This window comes from Hippoglossus hippoglossus, chromosome 5 (assembly GCF_009819705.1).
Source record: "Hippoglossus hippoglossus isolate fHipHip1 chromosome 5, fHipHip1.pri, whole genome shotgun sequence".
Classification (NCBI taxonomy): Eukaryota; Metazoa; Chordata; class Actinopteri; order Pleuronectiformes; family Pleuronectidae; genus Hippoglossus; species Hippoglossus hippoglossus.
This window is the reverse complement of record NC_047155.1, coordinates 9,054,845-9,070,203: the sequence shown is the minus strand read 5'-3', so window position 1 is coordinate 9,070,203 and position 15,359 is coordinate 9,054,845. Positions and strand designations below refer to the sequence as shown.

General features: G+C 40.8%; 1 protein-coding gene across 1 annotated transcript; it reads left to right on the top strand.

The window, feature by feature from the left end:
• The first annotated feature begins 3,824 nt into the window (after positions 1-3,824).
• On the top strand, positions 3,825-14,799 carry LOC117762038 (protein Wnt-2b-A-like). Its single transcript, XM_034586473.1, is given in 7 exon segments — positions 3,825-4,397; positions 7,522-7,742; positions 8,938-9,215; positions 10,085-10,198; positions 10,200-10,241; positions 10,243-10,351; positions 12,600-14,799. Coding segments are annotated over 7 exon segments (1,173 nt in total). The 5' UTR covers positions 3,825-4,218; the 3' UTR covers positions 12,830-14,799.
• Positions 14,800-15,359: the final 560 nt, after the last annotated feature.

Sequence of the window (15,359 nt, the reverse complement as noted above, 5' to 3'; positions counted from 1 at the left end):
TGTGGACTCGATCAGTTGGATCCAGCTGTAAAAATGCAACAACCTTTGCACTGTCATGTTTGTAAATGTCTGACATCGTGCTCCTTAGCTGCAGAGGAGTGAAGAAACCTTTAAGTGGACTGAACTGTTTGCTATTTTGCGCCCTGTGTGTTGCCTCAACTCTAAACACTGTTCTTGTGGTATGTTGTTTAAGTGATGAAACCCAAGATAGAGAAAGTTGGTGGTGGTGATGACATTGCATCAGTGTAAGTGGAGAGTAAATACTGGTGATTACTACAGATCTCTCCTGTGTGAACTACAAAGCCACAGTTTACTGCGTCTCTCTCACACACCACAGTCGCTCCATGTGTCCTGACTCTGACTTGGCTTTCCCTCACATTAAAGCTCCCACCTGGTTGCTGGGGAAAAGTTGGCTGGGTAACGGGATGGGTCACCTCAACTTTGCTCAGCTCACCTAATTAACATTCCAGTGTAGGACAGCAGGGCCGCATCCCAAATCCAGCACAGGCACGTCTGGTCCTAGAGCAAAGCCCCATCTTTCTCAGCCTCCATAAACACAGGCTCAGGTTGATGAGCTGCGAGGGGCCACGTCCTCACTGCGGTCACTGCGCAGACACGCTCCACTACAACTAACTAGTTAATGATAGTTTTTACAGAACACACATTATAAATTTGTTGCTTTCTTGCTAAGTTTTGAATGAAAAGTATTTTTGTCTCTCTTTTGAAACTTCTGTGCTGCCTGAAATGTCTTTGCATGTATTGGTGTTCCAGCACTGACTTCAGGATTTCGGCTGAATGACTTGGATAAAAAAACATCTACCTTTTAAAAAATATATATTTAGAAATATATAATTATATTCCTGCTATTGGTTGTGACCCAAAAATGGACCTGGGTTTTCTTTTTGTAATGGTTCAACATACAAACATTTCTGATTTGGATATATTGCCTGATATATTCAAATTTTTAAAAAATGGAAATGATTCCTAAGATGTCATTAATAAATTGAGGCTTGATATTTGACAATTAAATCGTAAACTTCATTATAAATAACGATAAAAAAAAAAAAAACACAATTACAACTAAATGTATGAAACTTAAAGTAAGAAAATAAACATATTTTAAACTTAAATGCCTTCTTTATTCTGTAAAATAGAAGTAATCATATTGACGCAAATCAGCGAATCATACCCGCAATAATACTTTCGGTTAATTTCTGTGAAAGGCTCATACAGGCCGATATTTAAATCGATCAGGCCCCGAGGTGCTTGTGATAAAGCACAACATAAATAAATGAACTTGAACTTGAAAAGGAGTGCTGCAGCCACATGCCCCTCTGGGTCTGACCTGCTAAGTGCTGTACTTTACGACTGTGTGGTGTACAATGGCAGAAATACAATAACACACATGGTGTCATGGCTGCAGTGCCGTGTTGTGTGAAAGAGATGACAAAACTGAGGTCGAGGAGGGAGCACGTAACCCGTCATTAGAAATTTACGACCTATTGCAAGAAGGAAAGAAAGCAAACTGTGTTCGTCTCGCCTTCCATTTTCTTGTCTTCATCAGCGACGACAGCTATCACTGATCACTGGTCGCAAAACTACCAACTGGGCACTAATTTTGTCAAATCTTTCATATCCTGTTGCTGTACTTTTCTTTTCCTCGCTCCAGATTTAGCCCAGGCCATGAGAAGAGCCTAGAATAGGAGGTCAGGCCCCGGCACTGAGCCTCCTAAAGACCACAGCTGGAGCTGGCTCAAAGCGAGACAAGAGGGACGGCCCGATGACGAGTGTTATCGCCACCATCACCTGCTCCCTTTAAAGCAATTTGTTATGTAGTTGTCACTGGAAAGTCCATATCTTGTCCTCGGGTAAAGAAAGACAGGGTCACATGTAATGAGGATCCAAGTGTCGCTCCAAATCCAGATAAGACATAACTGAAGGGCAAACAGCTGGGCTATGTGTGTATGTATGTCGTATAGAATAAGAGACATAGATTTTAAAAGCATATTATCTTTACTGCTGAGTACATGAAAAGAAATAAAAAGATGACAAATAATGATGTGCTACTAAGACTATGTATAATTTGTGAAATCCTACTGAACTCCCAGATAACAGATTACACTCAGACCCACACACAATCTTGACCTTTACTTAAGTTCTTAACTAACACCCCAGGATTTGCTCTGATTTAAATGACCTCACACTCTTATACACACATAATGCCTGTGCTTTTCTCTACCTGCTGGACAAACACTGCACCGAGCGACTCGCTGAATTCGCGCAGACACAAGCCAGAGATGTCTTTGTCACATGTTTCCACATTCTATGAGTTAAACTTGTTCCTGGACGACATGCCAGTAGAATTGCAGGAGAGGTTCAAGTGCTTGGAGCTACATATTTTACTCTCCCATCCCACATCATTAGACCTCAAGGCTAGTTTTAAACAACATTTTCCAATGTTCTGTACCGGGCTTCAAAATAAAGTTTGTTAAAAGCAATGTTAGAAGTAAATCACTGAGAACATAAAAGAAGTTAATTCTGTGCAGCTAATTTAAGTCGCCTCCTCAAATCAGGGACGGACAGACAACATGTACAATCAGTTAGAAATAGCATATTTTAGCCTTACTTACAAAAGATTTAAAAAAGTAGTTGACTTTAAGACAAAATCTATCATAAGCCTTTTGATATTCTTTGCCCTTACATGACCCCTTAAGTGACAATGCCAGATTAGCAACAGTTGCAAACAGGTACATTTACAGGAAACATTGTAAATTTGGGGTCAGAGGCTGAAAAGTTTGGGGAAAAAACCCTGATCTAAAACAAGAGTGTCAGGATAGAGGTTGACGTCTAGTGTACAAGTTAAGGTTCAGGTAAGACTGTGATATTGGGCGATATAAAATACCTTGACTGCTTAAACGAGTACAAAATATTGCAACTGCTCAATAAAACTGCTTTTCAGGAATAAAAAGTTTCCTTTGTGGACTGAAAGCAGGGCATTTTTCAATTGTTAAACTACCTCTGGATGAGTTTTCATCGGTTAAAATCATTGAAATAAAGTGTTATGAGGTTTCCATGCAACACCAGATATGTATAATTCTGCGGGTTCATTGGATAGACACCAACTGGAGGAGCAGACATATGAAACAATGTCTAAAATGCCCCCAGGAAAGGATTGTAGCCATTGCTATGGAGACGCCAGCTTCCTGTCAGATGATGTTTCAAACTAAAACTCATCTGGACGTTCCCGAGCAAAGTGTTTTCCTCTACACCAGTGAGACAAACAATGATCTACCTGCCTGCTTTTTATTCATTAGAAACCAATTTGGGGTTTAATCATTTTGAAGATCAGCGCTTTCGTTCATATTTGTAATAAAATAGTGAAATACATCTAATAATTTAAAACTAAGGAGACGTCTTCAAAAGTCTACTTTTTCTCATACTTGATGTTTGCTTAAAAAAGACGAAAACCAATCGATTATCAAAATGATTAAGTGTTAGTCTATGTTTCTGTTTATGGTAATTGATTACAGGCTCAACTCTCCTCTTCACTCTCATTAATAAATGCATAGACTATATTACTGGGCAGAGCTGAGTTGGGCAAATGAATGCGTTGATTTGAGAGTGGCAGACAATCACAGACATGGATGACCTAAATATAAACCGCTGCTGTCTGCAGGTCTGCATACCGCTGTTTGTAATGTCCTGACAAAGGGGGAGGTGGGGGAGGTGGGGGTAGGGTCAGGGACAGCTGACGCACCGGAGCGCAGCGCTGCGTGTTTCTGTGCGCATCCTTACTCCGGCTCCAGGAGGAAAGGTGCGCACAGGCTCCGTCCCATCCTCTGGAAATACTTCTTCCACTTTGAATCATCTGCTGTTTGCGACTTTTATCACGTTATCACTCGTGTCTCGTGTTGTTCAGGAGAACTTCCTGCGGCATTAGTGGCTTTAACTTCGGTGCGCAACAGCTGAGGAGAGAAGGTGAATCTACACCAGACTCTTCAAAAGCTCTCAGCTTTCTCATTAAGAACAATGTGGGACGCCAGAGAAGATCATGGATGTACAGTCAGACAATCTGCTCGGCTTTAATAAACTCACAGCGCTTCACTGATGGAGTTTAATCCACTTTTTCTCCGTGGGAAGTTTCTTTTGTCTCCCAGTGATGGACGGAGGACAGTCGTCATGGACTCTCACACCTGAGTGTGCAGCCTCTGTCAACACATGAGAGGAGGAACCGTGTTTTGTCTGATGGGATCTCGAGGTGTGTCGGACAGCAGCAGGGCTATGGGGATCAGACATGGGACAAAGATCCAGCATCACTCCAAACCCATCCACAAGATATTCTTCACTTTTTTTTTGCTTCTGCTCATTTTCACACCGAGAGTGGATTCTTCGTGGTGGTGAGTGGCATCTGTTTCATTTACAGACACTATGATTTACTTACACATCTGTAAAACCAATGTCCATACAACTGCTGTAAAAAAAACTTAAGATGCACACATGTCCAACACAAAACTTCACAAAATGGTTTAATCCTGTTTTTTTTATCACATGTATTTAAATACACATTTTATAGGTTAAATCTTAAACTTGATTTTTCTTTTGTGCTGCACCTGACACTACAAACATTTTTATTCCAGGTATAAAAAGGGAAATGCATTTTAAGAAAAAGAAGAAATGAAGGAGTGTGTGTATAACGTCTGTCTAACTCCACGCTTATGAAAATATTTCATAATTTTCATCTTATCCTACTTTTTCTGTGCGGTGGAATCTTTTTTATACACATCGATGCAAAGTGAGATGTTCGGCACAGCAAATGTGTGTCGTGTGTGTATGAAGATTAATGGTGCTGGGGCTGGTCTCCCCTATCCATCCATCTTTCCCACAGTAAGTGGCAGGTGCAGGCGCTGGTGCATGAATAAATGCCCCTTGATGATTTCTCCTGAGGCTTTAAACGTCCAGAGGGTAAAACAACAACATTGGAGAGGGACAGTTGTAGGCCTGAACGAAATGCAGAATAAAAAAAATCATATTGTGATTCTTTAGCGTTTTTGAATTTCATTTTCACTGCAGAAAATACAAAAATGTTAACGATGTGGTTTTTGCCGGGGTCTGCAGCCAACCAGCATGTTCCCTTCTGTCTGGAGAAGATGATTTGTATGTGGAGGGCAAGTCTGCACACAACGCTTCATGTGACACATGCACAAATTGCAGCTCCTGTGATTTGGAATTTGCACATGGCTGTAATGCAATTTCAATATTTTGATTAGCTGTGCAGCCCTAGACATAATTATGGTCATGCATCAGGTCACATTCACAAATACATTGGATGTGCACTTTATAATAAACTAACTATAGTGAAGCACTATTGGTTTCCTTGAGCTGCAGGACTGTGATTCAATGAGCATCTGTTTTACAGACGGATTTAGATTAAAAAACGCACCCTTTGTAAATAATGCTACAAATGGTAATTTCCCAAGAGATTGAAAGGGATATAGGTTATCCTATTTGCAATTGTGTAATCTCTTTGCTGTCTTATGCAAATACATCATGAAGAAACTGATTAAATTGCTGAGAAATTCCAAAGAAAAGGCGAGCGAGCGAGCAGCAGAGACTTGGAAGCTTCACACTTAATTAATACTGGTTTGTATTGTTACAGCCTATTTTAACCGATAATTTAGATTACTGCCGTGTGTCTTGCTGCAGGACCCACTTTTCTCTCTCTTCCCGGACAGTCAGGGGATCTTTGGCACAACACACAATAAACACAAGTAGTGCTCCTGCTCCTGCTCTGCTTTACTGCTCAGGCAGAGAGTTGCAGCGAGAACGGGACTGGGACAGCCATAAGAGGAGTGGAAACTGCCTGCCACGTCTGTTTCTGTCTCGGTGGCCAGGCGACACAAATGTGGTGGCGATTAGTGACTATAATGATATCCGGATGGAGAGTGGAGCGTGCAGGCTTGGGGGAGGGAGGGGGGGTCCGTCTGCAGCATCATATGGTTGATCTGTGAGGGAGAGAGGCCCGAGCGCCATTTGTACTGTAGATGACTGTCATCATGTCCTGCTGATAAGACCCCCCCCCCCCCCCACTGTGTTACAATACCAGCAGCATGTGATCCGCCCTTTTAAGAGTTGCTACAAAGTCAAGGGATTATGTGTGAATAGAGCAGGAAGCAATGGGTCTGTCACAGGGAAAGAGGTGCTTTTCACTGAACGTGAGGAATTTAATAATCTCTTCTACATCCTGAATGTCCAAGTCTTAAGTAGAAGAAGGGTATGGAAGTAAAGAAGAATATGCACTTGCCAGTGATCTAAATTTAAAGGGGAAAAAAATACATTTTCTTCCTTATTTGATGTTGATTCTTTCCTCAGAGCCACATCTTGAGTTCTAGATAAGGAGATTAATATCACTCCTTTGCCGAAGTCAGCTTTATAAGCTTAGCACTGAGGGAAACTAATCACCTACAGGCACCTTTACTTCTTAACATGTTGTTTGTTTAATTGTAATGAAAACTACAGTTTAAAAGTCTTGAATCACTGTTAGGAGTTATGTAAAATTCTCCCCACTGGTGTTTAGCAAATACTCCTGTCCACGACATAATATCATCCCAAAACCCACCATTAAATATGTATGTCCTTCTTACAATCAAGATACATTTTACTTATTAAGTGTTAAAATACAGTATAGTCTGGAAATCAGACAACTCAGCGAGCTCAAGTTCACACCACAACCATTTATCTAAAATTGGTTGGATTTGATTTGATGACTGACAGAGGAGCTTCACTGAAGCTCTGAAATTAAGATGAATGCTGCTGAGGTATTTAACAAACTGGACAGTTATGATAAGGACACATGTGTCATTGCTCTATCCAATTCTGTGATTGGGCCACAGGGCCGTTGATAATGAACCTTGGAATTCAAGAATCAACTGTGGGTTTCCTGACCTTATCGGAAATGCAAATTAGTCGGAAAATGCCCGACATAGTTCCTCAGATTTTGCTCTTTCATCAAGTTGGGGAACTTAAAACCATCCAAAAATCAAAACAGCACTAGTGGGGATATCTTGACTTTTAGTCCATATAATGCAACAAAATGCTGAATACTAAATAACCCCTAATGCTACTCCATAGAGTTCTGTTAAACCCTTCTCACCTGTTAAATATGAATGTCTTACAGATTTCATACCGAGTTTTTAATATAGACTTTGTTTGCAGGTATCTCCCACTTGTAAAAAGAACTAGACACAGAACCAGTGGCAAAATGGCAACACAACATTGGACAAGTTAATCCTAAAAAAAACTTTATATTAACACTTTTACCATTGATGCAATTAATTTAACCATTGGAATTACAATATTTAGCTGTTTTCTATCTGTTGATATTATATGAATGAATCAAAAGACTAAGCAAAATAACCGTTAATGATACAACTATGACCTCATCAGGTAAAATGACCATTACATGTTCTGTTGGTGTAAAAGATGGTGAAGTGCACCTTTAACTCATCATCATGAATACTGCAGGTACATCGGGGCGCTGGGTGCTCGGGTGATCTGTGACAACATTCCCGGCCTGGTGAACAAGCAGCGGCAGCTCTGCCAGCGGCACCCGGACCTGATGCAGTCCATCGGGGAGGGAGCCAAAGAGTGGATCAAAGAGTGCCAGCACCAGTTCAGAAACCACCGCTGGAACTGCAGCACGCTGGAGCGAGACCACACTGTGTTTGGCAGAGTGATGCTGCGAAGTGAGTCTGCACATGTGCGACTGGGATTTCTATCTGTGTGGTTTCTTTTTGTGTGTGCGTGACAGTGGTTTGTTTATGTCAGTGACACTCGAGTTAATCATCCTCGTAAACGTCTCCGCTCTTCGCAGATAAGCACAGAATTAATAGGTGTCTTTTTAATATTAACTTTGCCCCAGAATACAAACAGAAAGAGAAAGTGTTGTGTTTTTTTTAAAAACCTTCTCTGAAATGAGGGAAGATTGGGAAAGTGGATGTTCTCTGAAAAACAAGTAGCAGATCGAGAGATCCACACTGGTGATGTATAAACAGAAATAGGAGATGTAAATATTTGGGTAGATGTTTCTGGCTGCCAGACAAAGTTTTACTCCCTGACATATCGCCTGTGTTCTGCTTCATTGCGTGAGCAGGAATGAGGACGGGAGGTGGGTGGGAATGCCAGACCAAATAACCTCCAAAATCTCCTCTTGTCTGAAATGAAAACACAGCCCAGTGACTGAGAAAGCTGCCATCTGTGCAAATAAAAGGTGAAAGGAGAGTCGGCTGGACTGTGATGTTATAGCTGATATGCTGTTAGCTCAGTCTGGATCATCCACCATAAATGGACTGATTTCTGTGCTCCTGCTGTCTGGAATAAACTTGAGAAAAGGCTGCTTTACTGAACAGTAACACAGTGCTCAAAGGAACAGTTTGAATCCTACCTAAAATAGTAACAAAACCAGCTGCATTGCAATGTTTGACAGCATATGAAACACTGTCATATATAAAACTAGAATGGCACTCAGTGGAGCGCATACCTCTGCCAAGGCCCAACAGTCCTATTAAACTCAATCAAGCTGCACCAAATTACCTCCCACAATATGTTTATATTTAATTTAGATCCATGAATTATTCCCTGGAAAATCTATGAAAACGTAAAAAGAAAAAACGCCTTATTTTGCGATGTTAAGGGAAGTGAAAAATAATTCTTGGATCTGCCACTTTGTCCAGATTGGCACCAAAATTGTACGGGTTCTTTCTTGGCCCATGTCTACAAATTTTTGTTGAAATCCATTGTGTAGTTCTTGTGTAATACTGCTGGCACACAAACAAGGAAACCAACAGACAGGGGAGAAAACATAACTTCTTTGGCGGAGTTAATAAAGATATCTTCTTTTTCGACATTATTTGATCAAACCTCTCGTTTCTGTGCGCCCAGGCAGCCAAGAGGCAGCGTTCGTGTACGCCATCTCCTCGGCAGGGGTGGTCTACGCCATCACCAGGGCCTGCAGCGTGGGGGAGCTCAAGATCTGCAACTGCGACGGCCACAAGCGTGGACAAGCAAGCGACGACAGGGGGAATTTTGACTGGGGTGGATGCAGCGACAACATCAACTATGGCATAAAGTTTGCCAAAGCTTTCGTAGACGCCAGGGAGAGGATGGTGAAAGACGCCCGCGCACTGATGAACCTGCACAACAACCGGTGTGGTCGGATGGTGAGCGGGAGCTTTTGTTTTTACACCTGACCTTTGTGTTGCAGTTTCCTTTTTCTCAGAATGTATAAACAAACCATATTTGCCTTAACACAGATTAGCATTGTTACTGTCCTTGAAAAGCTTAATCTGCCAATTTTTTGTCAAAATTGTATCTTCTATTCAACAGCAGAAAACAATGAAACAGTTCAACAAGATTAAAATATTTTATTGTCCTCTTTTGTCCAAATAACAGTTCAAAAATCTAAATAGTCAGTTTACAATATAACAACTAGTAAAAGCAACGAATTATCATATTTGTGAAGCTGGAACCATCCAACGATTGAGCATATTTGCTCGAAATGATGAAGTAATTAGCGAAATTGTTGTTTTTAATTAATTGGCCAACTTGTTTAAATCCTAGTTTAATTGTGGCTTAAAATTCAATTTATTTCCAGAAAATGTACAATTTCAAGACATGATACCAATGCAGAAACATGAAAAATCATAGGAATCATTGCAAATTTCTTATATCGGCTGATCTTTTGGTAACGAAAATATTTTACTCCCTTCCATTGGTATCATAATTAGCCCCATTTAAACCCATACAAGTTGGGCTCTACAGTTTCCTTTTTTAGAGACATAAAGACTTAAGTATCCTTAAGGGATCAAGGCCACACAATGATATCAACTCTCACAACAGTAGATATTATAAACTGCTTTTATCAATAGATTTAATTTTCAGTTCAATATTTCCAGGCTGGGTTTTAAGAACAGTTTCGTAAATAGTGAAGGATATTGCTAACAACTGCTAACAGGGCCGATCACACTTAAATCAAGCCACGGGCAACATCCTCGGCTTAACACCCTGTCACCTCTGACCCCTGCTCTAGGCAGTGAAGCGGTTTATGAAGCTGGAGTGCAAGTGTCATGGGGTCAGCGGCTCCTGTTCTCTGAGAACCTGTTGGCTGGCCATGTCTGACTTCAGGCGAACTGGAGACTACCTCCGCAAGAAAGTACAACACGGCCATCGAGGTGACCATGAACCAGGGACGGGACGGGTTTTACGGTGGCTGACAGGGACTTCAAGGGAAGCACCAAGAATGAGTTAGTATACGTGGAGAACTCGCCAGATTACTGTCTCATGGACCGAGCCGCTGGTGAGTGAATGAATGAGGAGACTTAATAATTTGGTTTTTAGAAAAACTTGCGTTTATACAATAAGTGGACACAGACAATACAAAGGGGCTTTAAACAAGTAAAAGAGACATGATGATGATCAACAATTTCTGACCTTTGCATTTTTCTTTCCTTTGGAATTATAATTATCATACAAAAAGGTATATTCATCCTAATGACACGACAGAAGAAATTTCCTATTTACCCTTTGGTCTTTATCGTTACGATAATTAAGATACTCAATATTTGAGAGCTTGAACATGTATTGTTTATACAATGGCTAGTGGTCATTTTTGGTATATTCTGATATCTGAAACTATTCCCAGCATGTAGTTGCTCAGGCTCTACTCTTTACTTATCCAGTTTTCTATTATAGATGATCAAACAAAGTTTGTGGCCGTTGAAGCCTTCCTGACATCTACAGACCCCCTTTTATTACTTCCACCAAGAAGTTATGCAAAACCACTCAACCGATTTCAATTATAATTTTGGGGAGGGTTGGGATATGACACACAAAAGAAAATTAAGGGATGTTTTTTCGTTAACCCTGCTACATAGGGTGTTAGCCTTCGCGGAGGTGTGCATGGAGGTATATGCACTCTCCAGTGTACCTTCATTTAATTCAGGTTGTACATCAGCACTCACACCTACAGTCAATTCCATATTTATGAGCTTTTATTGAAATAATTTAATGATTTCTTTAAATTATCATTTCAATCTATATTGTACCTAGACAGACCCATAGTTGGTCGGACGTCAGTTTTACAAAATCTACAAGAATCCGACACATCCACTGAAGGCTTGCATTCCTCCGCAGCTTAAAGTTCAATCATTTGACCTTTAACATCTCCTTTAATTCCGAGTGTTTGCTTTGTCTTGTTAAGCTCTGTCTCTCTCCTCCAATCCAGCCTCTTCAATAGAGCGTGAAGGAGTTCACTAACTCACTGTTAATAGTTGAGGGAAGTTGTCATAGTGCATATGTGGGGGAGACGATGATGGTTCTGACTTAAACAGATTCTCCCACACCTCCCTGCTGTTAGCATGGTTACAGGTTGACAATAATGAAGGTGTGTTCACTGAAAGGAAAGGCCATGCTTCCTTGTTAAAAGTGATCTAAAAAGAAGGAGCTATTGACCCTCCTCACAACTAATCTCCATTGTATAGGAATTCACAGCCTAAGGATACATGCAGGCTTATTTTTCAAATCTCTCTACTTTGGTCAGTAGTAAGCGCCACTCCCTAGAGCCTGAGGGGAATATCTCATCTTATCCCTGCCCCTGTACTTCAGGGATGTGCTGTTATTAGTCATGGCATCTGATCTTAGGCTTGAGATTTTACACCTGAGTACATGGACACCTTTGTGTTTGGGTCTGAGGCGATTCTGTCAGGGAGTCTGGAAGCCTAAACCCCACTGATGAGTGTGGGAACTCTGGTACTTCACTTTGGAAAAATAGTTTCAGTTTTCAGCATGAAACTTCAGAGGTGATCACCTGCCAACATTTGCTCTTCTGAACAGCTATGTCATCACTTGAGAACAAACAATAAGTAACCAACTATCTAGAGTTACTGTAACAACAACAGAAAAGGTGAGGGTAGTTCCTGCTTTAAAAACAGCACTGAGTTCTTATTTCTTTTAAAGCTGCACTAATATGCTGTATGATTTCATGTTAATATTACACATACAGCTATGTATAATGTTAAAGGGGTCAAAGCCATAGAGAATTATCACCCAACTCTGAAATCTAAGATCCCATTTTATGATGACAAACTAAGCTCTGGGGGCAATGGCCAATATTTTGGGACTTTTGGTGCAGACAGACCTAATTTACATTAATTTAGCATTTATAAAATAACCATATCACGTACTTTAGGCCTTTGTATTTAACTAAAGTTTGACACATTGTGTTTCCTATAAATAAACTTGAATTTATGTCAGACTCAAAAGAAGTCTTAGTAATAAGGTAAAAGTCAAGTGATAGACACTCAGGTCACTAAGACCGAGATGTGACTTTGATAATCATTCGTGTTTCTCCAAACTAGAAGGTCAATAGTCCCACAATTTTTTTTTATTTTTTACATTTTGGATAAAGGAGAAGGAAGAAAGTGCACATTGCTGAAATGGTTCCATTAATTGTGATCAATCGATTAGATGATTCAAGTGGAATCAATGGATCATTGGGTATTTTTACACAAAAACTGCAGCATTTGACTGTTTTCATCTCTTTACAGGCTCGTTGGGAACAGCGGGCAGAGTGTGCAACAAGTCTTCGAGAGGAACGGACGGCTGTGAGGTCATGTGCTGTGGGCGGGGCTACGACACCATGCGAGTCAAGCGCATCACCAAGTGCGAGTGCAAGTTCAAGTGGTGCTGCGCTGTGGAGTGCAAAGACTGTGAGGACGTGGTGGACATTCACACCTGCAAGCCCCACAAGCGACCGGACTGGCTGGACATAACCTAAAAAAGGAGACGTCACCAACCACTGACTCATTAACTCCTGCGCTAATGACTGCATTTTATTATGAGATATATGATTGGGATCCTTTAACTGTAATACCTCAGACTTTTGAGCCTTTGACACTTCAGAAGCTTTTTGCTAAACTGGAAAATATACCCAGTTACTGTGTGTTGCTTTGATCCATGAACAATTTGTTTAAGAAAAAAAATATATGACTTGTAAATGCACCGTTTGTTTAGGAAGAAATATGAGGTAATGTCTGTTGATTTACAGTATGTAAAGACGATGTGAGCCCATGATTGAGCTCAAACTCATGATCATAGTAATGATCACAATAGCAATCTTCGCCTGAAGAAATAGAGATGGAAATATCGTTCAGATTTTGTACAAACACTGACACATTTAAATGACATTAAACCATTGTATGGTTCTGCAACAAATCATGTAAAAAACACAAAGACTGGTTGCTTGTGATTAATGCAACTCGAACAAACTAACAACAAGGACAAATAATCTCACTGTGAAATCAAAGGAACAAAAAGCAGGAGAACAAGAAAGTGCTTCCAGTTAAAACGGCAGCGTTGGAGTTCAGTTGGTTCTCAGGAGGTAAAAGGGCACAACAATAGGAAAAATTAAGTTTTAAATGGACTGTGGATTACTGTCTGGAATTCACCATTTTCACACTGTATCCTACATATCTGAATGTCAATAACTAACTAACTTACTAACTAACTAACGAACAGGAGTTGTCTAATTCAAATAGTTAACATTTTTACCACAGCTAGCAACTGTCCAGACCATAGACTATATATAAAGATATGAAGCAAAAATATCCTGGATATAGATGATGCCATATTTCGCTATTGACGTCATTTGGAGACAGAGTCTGCGCTGTAGTGATTGTGGTGTGGAGCCACCGTATCAAGCTCCTGCCGAGACAAGCACTTGACCGGTTGCAAGTCAGTCTCAGTTGTCAATCATGACGCTTCGACCTGTTTTTATAGCCCATTCATCCATCGTCTTGCGCTTTTCTGGGCTCTGGTCGCACAGGTAGCCGGCCAAGTCGGGTATCCTGAACGACCCTCTCCATAGCAGAACTTTCCAGCTCTTCCTGAGGAATTCTGAGGCATTCCTAGACCAGATGGGATATGTAGTCCCGCCAGCAAGTTCTGGGTGTATCCCAGGGTCTCCTCCCTGTTGGGCGTGCCCAGTAAACCTCCAAAGGAAGGCGCTCAGGAGGCATCCTCACTAGATGCCTGAGAAAAATGTATATAATGTGTACCTTGATTTTTTTATTTGACCCATGTTCCATCTGCGGACGAGAGAGGGTTCATGACCTATACTGCAGCCAGCCATCTTGGGTGCGATTAAGGTGGTTGGGCTTCACTTTGTCATGTCTTCCATCGTTATAAACTGTTGATGGTTCAGACAGACAACAGTAATGTATGAAAACCAGCCCCCATAGTCAGTCCAGTGAGACCTTTTGGACAAAATAATGTTGGTACAAAGTTGAAACCAGTTAATGTCCTCTGACAAGCATGGGCCAGTTGAGTATATTCCGAGTAGATTTGTTTGAGACCAGAATGATGCAATTCCAAAATTAAGCCGATGACAGTAATATTATGTTTGAAGTGATGACTTTCCGAAGTTGTAATTTCCTGTTCCTCACAACAAATTGAGGTGATTGGGTGTAACTCACAGATTTATGTCTCAAACTGGCCTTCAGGAATCTCACTGTCTCATCTAACGCTCTACCAACACAACGCCTTGGATTTTTGTTTTTCTGAAAGCAGGGTTGATTTTGATGTGAATACTCTGTTAGTATCATCATTTAATATAGTATTAAAAACACATTTGTATGCTCAAATGTTTCCATCCATCCAAATTTGCGTGGTAAGAAAGAGATGAAACCTGAAAGTTTTAAATCCTGTGTACAGTGAGATATTAAAACATGAAGTTTAAAGCTGTAAACTTCATTTTTTCCCATCGCTTGGTTTTCATTACCCTACCACCAGTTTCTTCTGTTATCACATTGTGGCAGAGCACTTTAACAATGCAATCTTATGCAACTGAGCTTTCAATCCTTTGTACACATATTCACTGGCCCCGACTGGTTTGTGAAAAGTGAAGTATTTCTTGAAACGGAGCCAAGACGTTGCAAAAAGAGCAGTGAAGTAGCTGCGGACCCTGAATTTGACTTTTCAACATCTGGTAATGCAGCTAAACATCATGTTGGGCCATTGGAGACTCAACCCTCTGAGGGGGTTTTGTAGATCTAAATGAATCTGACAACAAGCTGTGGATGCTGAGAGTCAACAAATTGTTTCAAGTCCACGTAATGAGGAGGAGAGCCAAAGTAAAGCTCTTTGAACACGGCCAAATGACACGCCGCGTCAAATGTTCGCAAGTCAAAAGTTAATTGCAAGCACAAGAGGCTGTTTTGAATGTAAATGAAGAGTATGATGGCTGTGTTTTTCTTTAAGATTACAAAAGGTTAGGGCTGTTCACACACAGTGGGGCCCGTCGTCAGCCT